This window comes from Stylophora pistillata, chromosome 6, assembly GCF_964205215.1.
Source record: "Stylophora pistillata chromosome 6, jaStyPist1.2, whole genome shotgun sequence".
In the NCBI taxonomy this organism is placed as follows: Eukaryota; Metazoa; Cnidaria; class Anthozoa; order Scleractinia; family Pocilloporidae; genus Stylophora; species Stylophora pistillata.
This window is the reverse complement of record NC_142524.1, coordinates 6,275,098-6,286,514: the sequence shown is the minus strand read 5'-3', so window position 1 is coordinate 6,286,514 and position 11,417 is coordinate 6,275,098. Positions and strand designations below refer to the sequence as shown.

General features: G+C 39.9%; 2 protein-coding genes across 2 annotated transcripts; both read right to left on the bottom strand.

The window, feature by feature from the left end:
* Positions 1-501: 501 nt before the first annotated feature.
* Positions 502-6,455, bottom strand: LOC111342187 (uncharacterized). Its single transcript, XM_022949237.2, has 5 exons — positions 5,752-6,455; positions 4,561-4,786; positions 3,429-3,713; positions 2,645-2,835; positions 502-1,954 (listed from the first exon to the last, which is right to left on the bottom strand). The coding sequence occupies exons 1-5, from the start codon at positions 6,349-6,351 to the stop codon at positions 1,181-1,183; spliced, it is 2,076 nt and encodes a 691-aa protein (XP_022804972.2). The 5' UTR covers positions 6,352-6,455; the 3' UTR covers positions 502-1,180.
* Positions 6,456-7,519: 1,064 nt separating this feature from the next.
* On the bottom strand, positions 7,520-11,188 carry LOC111342178 (uncharacterized). Its single transcript, XM_088763260.1, has 6 exons — positions 10,814-11,188; positions 10,395-10,439; positions 9,820-9,995; positions 9,173-9,500; positions 8,445-8,489; positions 7,520-7,730 (listed from the first exon to the last, which is right to left on the bottom strand). The coding sequence occupies exons 1-5, from the start codon at positions 11,112-11,114 to the stop codon at positions 8,446-8,448; spliced, it is 894 nt and encodes a 297-aa protein (XP_088619386.1). The 5' UTR covers positions 11,115-11,188; the 3' UTR covers positions 7,520-7,730; position 8,445.
* Positions 11,189-11,417: the final 229 nt, after the last annotated feature.

Genomic DNA, 11,417 nt, shown 5'->3' with positions numbered 1-11,417 from the left:
AATTAACTATTTCTGTGAAATATTTCACATTTAAAATAACAATGGCTAAACATAATATGCATAATAACAACACTATTAACTATGGTATAATGTTTCAAGTAGACTTCAAAGGTAGATTATTCTAACTTTTGTTCCTTTTCAAAGTGTAAACAAGAAGTCGTTTTTGAGGAAAAATTAAACTAAAGTTGTCTGATGCAAGATCAATCTTAAACTGTTCTTTTTTCGTTTGTTTGTTTTGTTTTGCCACCTTAGGAAGTGATTTGTTTTCCCTGACCCCACACCCTCTCTTAACTCCATCCCAAATTCGATCTTGGATTTGGATATCTGGTCTTCATCGTCCTGCATCTCCTAGCAACAGTTTCAACCTAGGTGGCTCAAGTCCAAAAGGTGTGAAGGGGGATGAGAAATGGAGAAAAGGATAACAACAGAAGAAAGACTCTGCAAGCTCAGTTAATGGGAAATACCCTACATTTTTTTTTTTTTTAAAAAACGATTCCAGAGTAATTTACACATTCTTTATTGCTGTCCATGAACAAAGCATACACAAATACTGGGTGAAACTTACAGGTCATTGACCAGAAACAATAATATTCAATTATCTGAATGACACGATTAATCATTACTGTTCCTTTTAAATTCTTCTTTCAGCTACTTGCTGCTTGAGAAAAAAGGTTATAACTCTAAGACCTGCACTAATATCAAATTTTATTAGCAAGTGTGTGTACGTATGTTTTTTTTTCTAATTTTCCTTACCCTTATCAAGTTTGGATCAAATAAACATTGATGTAAAGTTTGTGCTACACCACTGCAACCACTGAAAACGTTCAACGAAATAGAGCTAGACAGACCTGTTATGACATGTATGAAAAAAATTGGACATGAATTCATTGAATACTCACCAAAATGTAGAAACTGAAAAACATGCTCATATTCTTCAGTGGAAGAAAATTATGACGATTGCACAAAATCCCTTGAGTTACACTCAGATTTACATGGTTCAAATATGTCATTCAAAAATAGGAAAGTTGTCAATCTTAAGATCCACCATAATGCAAATATTGCCAGATAATGCCGCATAATATGAGTGTTGAACTCAATGGCCAAACGAGACCTATCAGTGATTACTAGAACATTTGTTTTATGGCAGCTGCGATTGTCAAAAAAGTTATGCAGAGCAAAGTCAATACTCTACACCTTCAACTTCTCCTTCATTATCAATTGCGTTGTACCTGACCCAATCCCTAGCAATCGGAGCATTGAGCATTTCATCAGTGAATCCAAAAGCATCACACAATGCAAGAGCCTGTGGTGCTATTTCACGACACAGGTCAGCGGTCACCTTCCCCACTTGTGCCCCAGTCTCTGCAGACATCAGCCCTGATGTGGCAAAGAAGCCAAGATCCCTCTTAATGACTGTCATCTGATAGAGATGGTGAAGTTTCTGAAGAACTGGTTGTAGACCAGGATCTGCTTTGTCAAGAGCTTTACCAAAACATTCACTGACGAGTCGTTCACCATATGAGCGTGCAGCACCTTGGACAAGATCCTGTTCCTGAAACATCCATGTGTCGAATCTTCCTTCCTTTCCAGCCTTCATCATCTTCTTTCCCAGAGATGTGAACAGTCTGTTCTCACGGGACTCCAATAGGGCCTGAAGGTATGTGCGGTCACTCAGGTCTGCGCTATCACTTGCTGCAATTTGATCTCCAGCTGGTTTAAAAACCATAAGCCTTTCGGTGGCAACTTTCTGCATCAACACTGAGTTGTCACCTTCAGCTGTCATACAAGCATGTGAAAGAGCCAAATCAATGCCAAATTTATTGCAGGAAAGATAGCCCTGTCCCCCACACCTCTCTCGGCAAGTGGCACCTGTTTCAGACACATGCCAACCAGCAATAGCCTTGATAACACAGCACATAGTCACCACATCTGCATGGTCAGATCCATCTGTAGCCTGTAAATTAAATTAAATGACATAGTATTATTTGGCATTCCAGATCTTCCTTTTTTGCAGACTCAAGGTTTATGATTCAAATCACATGGGTTGCACGTATTAAAGGTTGATGTGGTTTAACCCAAGAATTCAAAATTACCCAATTGCACTGACAAAAGTGAAAGTCAGCTACCTTGTAATCATTATGGTGGCTAATTTACCATTTCAACTTTGTTGATATATCCAAATTATTTCATTACTCCCACTGACACAGCCCCAAACAGTTTCTTTCGAAACTATCAACCTTTATATCTTGCAACAATTTCACCCAGCAGTTAAGCAATTGCTACTGTTAAGAAAACTTCATACTTGTTAACATAACTGTCAGGGAATCCTGAGGAAATACTGCAGCAGGGGAAGAGGGGAAGCTTATGATAGACCAACATCCCCTCCTGGTGGATTCACAGCACTCCTAGGCTCTCCATGCTATAGAAACCAGGATAGACTTCAGTTGGAAGAGTCACTTAGCCCCAGCACAGACTTCTGCTTTTTTTACACATTTTTACACCACCGACGACGATCAATGCTCACTGCAACATGTCTGATACCTCCCCACTCAAAAACAAGGCATAAAAAGTTTCACCCCCCTTCCAGCCTCCCTAATAAGAGAAGACCTGATCACAATGAAAAAAAATGTTTCTTGTACATCACCTGAAAGGCCCAGCAGTCCTTGACGTAATGCATTGCAAAATCAATGGCATAGGTAATAGCCAGTAGGGGCATCAGTGCATTCTGTTGGAGCTGATACTTGAGAATGGGTGTGTCTGATTTGCCTTCAGGACCCACTGTCAGACGAGTTGCTGAGTAGCGAATAGCGATGGCTAGACAAGCTTTTGAAGCACCTGTTATTTAAGAATAAAAGACCACGAAACGAGGGGTCAGACGAGTTGCTGAGTAGCCAATAGCGATGGCTAGACAAGCTTTTGAAGCACCTGTTATTTAAGAATAAAAGACCATGAAACGAGGGGTCAGACGAGTTGCTGAGTAGCGAATAGCGATGGCTAGACAAGCTTTTGAAGCACCTGTTATTTAAGAATAAAAGACCATGAAAGAAGGGGTCAGACGAGTTGCTGAGTAGCAAATAGTGATGGCTAGACAAGCTTTTGAAGTATTTGTTATTTAAGAATAAAAGACCATGAAACAAGGGGTCAGTCTACATATATGACAAAGCCCATAATATGCTATAACTGTTCACCATTTTTCTAGTGCAAGCACAGTCTGTATCTCTGCTCCAAATCTGACCATAATAAATTGTGCAATTAGCTTTCCTAGCAGTATTTTGCATTTGGGCTGAAAATGATTTGATTCAAAATCTAATTGTATCAGAAGATGAACAGACTGAAGTAATTCATACTCCTTGGTAGCAAGCACAGTGGTATCCATTATATGAATCATCTTCAAGTTGGTAACAATGATGATTGGTCATTATACATACCTTGAGCCATACTGGCTATACATAAACGACCAGCGAGAAGTTGATCTGCCACGGCCAGAAAACGATTGCGGATGCTGCCTTTAATTTTTGTTGTGTAGGTTCCATCCTCAGCAACATCAGAAGACAAGTTGAGCAGGTTTTCTCTGGGTACACGGACATTATCAAAGTAGAACTTGGCATTGTCTACTCCATTTAGACCCATTTTATGTCCCATGTCATGAATCTGAACTCCAGGCATCACATTGAGATCCTTATCCCGAATTGGAACCAGTACACCATGGATACCTGAAATAAGAAAGGCAAACATCTTTTAATTTAGAGCCACTGTGACAACCAATTGATGTTTCCAAAACCTTTCCACAATACCCTCATTGCAATATACTCTGTTGACCCCCAAGCAACAGGGAAGCTACTTTCCTCTTTTTTTAATTGCATTTAAAAATATTACATAAAGGTCACGATCCTTTAACAAGTCAATATGATTCATGTATAAATGTATTATATAGAGGAAGGAAGGAAGGAAGGAGGAGGACGAAGGGAGGTAAGGAAGAAGGAGTGAAAGAAGAACAAGGAAGGGAGATAAGGAGGAAGGAAGGAGGAGGATGAACGGAGGTAAGGAGGAAGGGGTGAAAAAAGGAAGGAGGGAGGTAAGAGGGAAGTAAGGAGGAAAAGGAAGGGAAGTAAGGAGGAGGGAAAGAGAAAGGAAGGTAAGGGAGAATGAAGGAGGGAGGAAGGACAGTAAGGAGAAAGGAGGGGGAAGAAGGGAGGCAGGGAACAATAGAAGGAGCAAGGTAAGGAAGGGAGGAAAGACAGAAGAAGATAAGGAAGAAAGGAGGGAGATAGGGAGGTAAGAAGGCATGAATGAGTGGGAAGGGAAGTAAAAGGAAGGAAGGATAGAAGAAAAGAAGGAGGGAGGAAGGAAAGGTAGATAGGAAGGCAGAAGGGAGGTAACAAAGGAAGGAGGGAAGAAGGGAGGCAAGGAGAGGAAGTTCAGAGAGAGATGAACAAAAATGAGGGAGGCAATGTGGCAGGGGAAAGGGGGGACAAGGTAGAAGACAAGAGAGTGAGAGAGAGAGAAACAAACAGAGGGACCAACTGACATAATTTATGATCCCTAGAGTAGCATAACCACCTTGATTGACACCATCAATGTACAGTTGTGAGAAGACAACAACATGATGGGCATGGCAGGCACCATTGGTGATCCAATATTTCTGTGCCAAAGGAGTTGGCGTATTGACGATAAACTCCTTGGTCTCCTTGTCATAGGTGGCTGTTGTTTCCATCTGTACTGCATTGTTTCCATATCCAAGTTCTGTCAAACCAAAACAGCCCACATCCTCTAGTGTGTCAATACCCTGAATTTTTTTCAAAAAAACATTTCTTTTAGCACAATATACATAAGAGGAGTTGCTGAAGTCACTTACAAAGTTAAATTCCCTTTTCTGGTTATTTAGAGTCTCTTTATTCATTCCCCTTGAGGCAACAGACCACTTTCATAAATGGCTGCCCTATAAATATTCTTTTGTTTAAATTCAAATTAGCCCTACTGGCCTCGCTTGAGATAATGTATTCTTTTGAATTTTGTACTGGAGAACAAGGCCAGTAGGGCTACTTTAAATTTAAACAAAAGAACATTAATCCGGCAGCCATTTATGAAAGTGTTCTATTAAGATAGTGTCCCAATGAAGGATTAGTCATAAGAGCAGGCCTGATTTTGGAGACCATTGGAGACCCAAATGTTCAGCTAGCTAACACTGAAACAGTCTTATAATTTAGGATTTGACTAAAGTGAAAAGCTGGTTAGCAGCAAAATTCTCCCCATGAAAGGGACAAGTCTACACGTAGTCCACCTGTTTAATTATGACAAACACCCTTCTTGTTTACTGACATAAGTACCCAAAAAGCTTTGCATGTGAAATGATTTCACAGGAGGAAACAATTACTTTAAAGCTCTAACTCCCAAGATCTGACTGTCAATTCTCCCTTCTAGTTGCTACATATTTCCTTGTAAATTGGTTATGAGAATTTGGTGTTCAATCAAGGTAACAACTTCCACCTGATAAATTTTAGAATTCTTACCTCTTGTTTGCCAGATAATGTATGGATATTACAGGGAGAAGTTACATGTTAATCACTTCTGAGAGTTAAGGGGTACGATTCAGCTTAGCAAGATTTCCTCACAGCCCTATAATTCATTATGCATACGGTTCTCAAGATAAAAAAAAAAAAAAAAAAAAGCAGTGGAAAAACAGTAGGTCGTCTTTGGGACTAGGGCTTTGTATTAGAATAGTTTGGGGTTAAACGGCAATTTTTCCATTACCTGCAACAGTTTATCATGGTGTCTCTCTGTACCCAGCTTCAATACAGTACCACCAAACAAGTTAAACTGGACTGTCATCTTTGTAGTCATTGCAGCATCCACTACAGCGGCCAGTTCGTGGGCTGCGAAGATCCAAAGAGGGTTGTTCCTGAAGTCTAACACGGAAATAAATCCTTGATCGCAGAGTTTCTTCAGTCTTTTCAGAGCCAATTCCCTTTCTTCGTCGATGGAAATGTTGTATTTTGGGGTCATCAGGGGATCCTCTGAAAGAATTTTACGAAACTTCGCTCTTTTCTCTTGGTTGTCGTGATCCAGCAGGTATGTCATTTGCGACACATTAAACGATGGTTTCCCCCATCCATCTCTTAGTTTATATGGATCCAACTCCAACTCATCTTGTAGTTTTCGAGAGTCCAGCTGTGCTGAGGCCGCAGATCTCGAAAAGCTACGAGTCTTGTAAAACTTGGGTCGATATTGTGATTGTTTGTTTATGGGCTCACTAGTCGACCTAATGCTCTGCACAGCCAGAGCCCTTCGAACGGAAACTGTAGATAAGGTACGGTTAAATCCTCTCGCGACAAGTACACCCGCAGAAAGCATGATTAAACCTCAGGGAGCCAACGCTCTTGAAGCTTTTCCACACGCCTAACCGAGAGTCCTAGGACTTTGTTCGTTGTTATCGACGTGACACTATTTACAGTGTGGCATACACGAAGTAATCACAAACATAAAGTGGACATCAGCGGGTGCTTTCACTAAACTACGTTTTTCTCATGTATTGATAATAAAGTATATCTGCGGTGTACTACGCGCCACGGTTTGTAAAAATAGGTAGGCCATTCGGGATTTGCGGAATGCGGTATTTGACAATTTTTGCAGCTGTCTTTCCATTATTTTAAATCTAGAATTGCGGTATTACAACATTCCCTGAGCCTACGTGATGTGCTGCTTTAGCATTTTGGACAGTATTTAAAAATTATCCTTCAAGTCCTCCCATCCACCCGTGGTTTTCCGAGCTTTTTCCAGTTTCCAATTGTTTCGGAATTAGGCTGTAACAGAACTTCAAACAGCTCTAAGGTTATCTCGTCCGTTTTTGAGTTTTATTCATTAGTAGCCAACACGCCAATTTTTTTAAATCGAAATTTACCTGACCTATAATAACGTTGATTAACAAATTCTTAATTACGATTTCCTTGTTATTTGCTCTAAACGAAACATGCAGAGTACGGGTTTCGGTTCGACATCGATTTTCGACTCGAATTATTTCGCCAATTTGGGAATTTTTTTTTTTTTTACGATATTGCGGTACTTTCCGAGTTTTTTTTTTTTTTTTTGCGGAAGTGCAGTGTTCAGAACCCCCTCAATGTCCCCCTCATGAATGTATTCGTTCATTCGCTATGAGACTGACACACAAGGCTTGCACTGTAAGTATCCCGGAGAGCTTCATACAATTTCTTATAATTTTATTATAAGGAATTGTACGAAGCTTTTTTAGCGTCAGTCGTGGCGCGGTGGGTGTTGTTACCTATGATCCTTGCGAGGATCATAAGTGACAACACTTGCCGCGCCTCGACTAATGCTAAAAAAGCTTCATTCAATTTCATTATAAGGAATTGTATGGAGCTTTCCGAGATACTTACAGTGCAAGCCCTGTGTGTCTTCTCCTGGGGGCCTTCACAATAATTAATTCCGGCTCGTCATGAAAAATATAATTAAACGTTACAATAATATACGAATACCGAAAAAAATTAAAAAAAAGAATCTAGAAAACTTTTTTAATGCTTTATTTAATCTCAGCAGAGTTAGTAGTCCCCTCTACTAACTCTGATTTCAGCGACAGGTCATGCCGAACAACTCCACAAAAGAAAGGAATTCTCAGTCTGAGCAAAAGCGAAAGCAAATCCCCCACCAAAGCAGCTCTGCACTAATCTACAGCTTCTGGTAAGTCCTTCCTGAGTCTGCACGAGCTGAGCGTATACCTAGAAATTTAATCAGAAAGAATTCATATTCATTACACCATATTAGATGTTCATATTCATTATACCCTCGAATTGTGTTTCCATATCTCTATGGAAACTTGCATGGATGTAGTTTTAGTTTGTTTCGAACCTTCCTCATCATCGACACTCTGGTGCGTTTCACCAGGTGGAGCAGACGTGGCTGTTTTTTTTTCTTTTTTTCCTTCTCAGAGTCCGAGGGGGTGAGTAGGATTAGGATATAACTCATTATCGTGTCCAGTGTTCCTCGTCCGTTCAAAAAGAAAAGAAACGCCTGTTGCATTGTCGCCAAGTACAGATTTACAGATAACCTTTTTCTGAAAAGCGGTGAGTTCTTTATCATGAATTTTCATATTAAAAGATATTTCTTTTATTAACACAAGATGTAGTTGAAAAAAGAAAAGCTTCAAAAATAAATTCTTTCTTCACACTCAAAACTATTCAAAGCGACGAAAGACGATTCACTTTTTTTGTAACGGTTTAGTTTTCATGAAGTTTACTCATCAGGTCAAAACGATCAAATTTGTTTGTGACAAAGCAGAATGCAACCAAAATGCCTTTTGTGTCCTCTAGACGACATTTCACAAAGCTACGAACTGCGTTGCAAAGCTCTCTCGCAACGCGTTTTTTTGTTTTTGTTTTTTGTTTTTTTTTTGGTGCAGAAATGTACATGTTACACAAAATCAAAATGAATACCTTAACGCAGGTAAACCACCAACACGTCCGCAACTCCAACTTTGTCTGCAGCGGTAAAAAAAAAAAGTCAGTTCAAAAACCGATATATAAACCTTTTAAAAGTGTTGAGGGAAGGAAATTCTATGAATACATAGCACCTTACCTCGATAAAAGCAAGAGATGTTAAAATATTTATTACATAAACTGGAGTGTTTTACAAGGATTTCCACCCTTGAGAAAAGCCGTAACTGCGCAAGTGTAAGATACATGTGTTTGATATCGCCGATCAGCAGCTACTGACGCGTCACTCGCCTTCCACACCACAATGTCGGGTTGATGAATGACTGACAAAGCGTTCACTATTTTTGTTCAATATTGTAAGTCCAAGTTATTTTTTCGAAATTTTCCAAAAATTATGGTTAATAGTGTTTATATGATAAATAGAATAATAGACATGAGGTTTCTCTTCTCGTGTTTAAGTCGATATCTCACTCGTTCGCTGCGCTCACTCGCGATATTTTAAGTCAAACAGAAGAAGAGAAATTCCCTGATATGTGCAAGTGCCCATGTATTACTCTCTAATTAAGAACCAGAAATTACTTTCATTTGGTGTGTCATAGGCGTAAAAGAGACAAGTTTATGTGAGGGGAGACTCGGGGGGGAGAGATTTCTTTCAAACCCTTTCGGCACCTCCCGCAGATTTTATACCATGGCCAACCCCCCCCCCCCCCCTTTCATCATAGACTTACTGTATTGGTTCCAGTTCGTGTATCCTGAAAATTTGCTGTACAGAATGACGTTTTTGCGAGGAAGGAAACGTTTCTCCCATTTGCAGTAAGAGGAAGTGATTCCCATCCATCCGGCATCTCTGGAACAGCCGCCATAGTTCCTGTTGATGAAGAAGTTGCGATTGTGCCTCCCGGGAATAGAAACGATGTTCTTTGGCTGAGATTTCATGTCTTTCCAAGAGCTGTCAGTGAGTTTGCTGGCCGAGAACCAGTTCAAGTTGTTTGTTCCCTGTGCATTGAACTTCACTTCCTTGACTAGCTTTCCACCTGTATAGAGGGCAACTCTCGCCTGAAAGAAAAAAAGGTGAAAGAAAAGTTCTTTTTTTACCAGTTTGGCAACAGGAAGTCAAGGAATGGATAAGTTCATAAAAATGACATCACGGACCTTCATTCGCTTCAAATGTCGTAATTTTATTCCACGTGATAAGCGAACGTTTCTATGGTGACCATTTCTGATCGACTTGACGCTTCCCGCCCAGAGTGATGATTAAAATTGTTTTTTGCCCGAAGCCAAATTCGAATGCATAATAGAATTTATGATTTTGAATAATCAAACATTTGACAGTAATGAAATTCACATTTACTCTTCCTTTTCATGTTTAAGATACCTCAGACGCCCCAAAGTCACCCCATTTCAAAACTATTCTGTTCTTGTAGTGATCCTTGTGCTTGTTCGTGACGTCAAGTGCAGCCATGTTTTTCTCAGAAGATGTTTGACGCGAGATGTAGGTAGGGTACGCCCCCTTATTGACTCCACTTACAGCTTTGAAAACCATAGTCCAACCTATTAACCAAAAAAGGATTTCTTTAACAATTTCTTTAAAAAATTCCTTTGTAAAGATAGATAATCGTAGTAAAGCTTTAAACAGCACCAAGCTTCAATTTAGGAAGGCTACCTGCTTCGAATTAGCAAGATCCACAGGGTTTCCAAAGCTTTCAACATTTCATTTTCGGTGCAAGAAAACGCCGAAATCTTTTGGAAATTTTTCTCCACTTCACAGCCTAGTACCTCTCTTACTCGTCATCTGCCACACAGGAAAGAAGATTGATCTCCACTTGCAATACGTCATCAGCCCAGTTTCCAACCGCAGTTAATCTTTTGTAGACCCTTACTAACAGATAAACGTGGTTTTGGGAAAATTTCGTTGAGTCTTGTATTGTGAAATTAGTGTCTAGTACTTACCTCCGGCAGCCATGTCACAGTAAACTGGGAATGTGTTTTTGAAGTCTGTTGATAAAAAGGAGAACATCGAATTACAGTCCTTCATGAAAAATTTAACTTCAGACCAAAAGTTGAAGTCTGACGAGATTTCAGGATCATGGTTTAAAAGATTTACGAGACATAAAATTGATCGAGTTACCATAAATTTACCGGTATCGAGATTTTCGCTTTGTTCACGCTGTTGGCAGAACGAATGATTAAAGTCTTTCTTTAATCAACAGCAGAGCTTCAAATTTTCCACCTTTTTTGCTGTGAAAAACTTGTTCTTAGTTCTGGGTAAACTAGTACTACAGCGTGATGGAAATAATCCGCGCCACTGTCTTAGCTAGTCACTGTTACGAAGAAATTATACGAATACTGCGTAATTCTGGATAACCTACCACCCATAGTAATCCAATAAATTCCGTTGGCTGCGTTTCTCGAGTCAGTCTTAATGTTTTTGCACGAAGAACTTGGGTTTTTCCTGGAGCCCAAGGAGGATTCTTCGTATTGCAAGGCCTTCCACTCTTTACCATCGCATACGAATATTTTTCCGGCAGTAAACTTCATCTGCCCGGCCTTGTTTGGGTCGCAGTCGAGGTTTATCACTTTGTATGTTTCACCGCAACCAAAGGACGGTGCGATCATACAACACATACACACAGCGCTCAGTAAAATGCTCACACCGACACGATATCCCATCTTCAACCAGTGTTTACGTAAAGAATGAATTTACGCGATTCAGTCAATGTTTTTGAAATTCTTTCACAGATAATGTGACAAAGAACGGTCAGAAAATCTCGCAGCTTATTCTTGTTTTGGATCATCCATAATTAGCATTTAATGTCACTTCCGCTGACGAACACCGCTAGCTTCAATTCGTTCCTGCCACTGCCAAGGTTTGGGATGACGAGAACAAATTCCGACGACTTTCGAACTTCTATTTGTATTTAACATCCTCGTGGAATTTAGTCTGTTGTGGTAAAATGTTTTGTGATGATACTG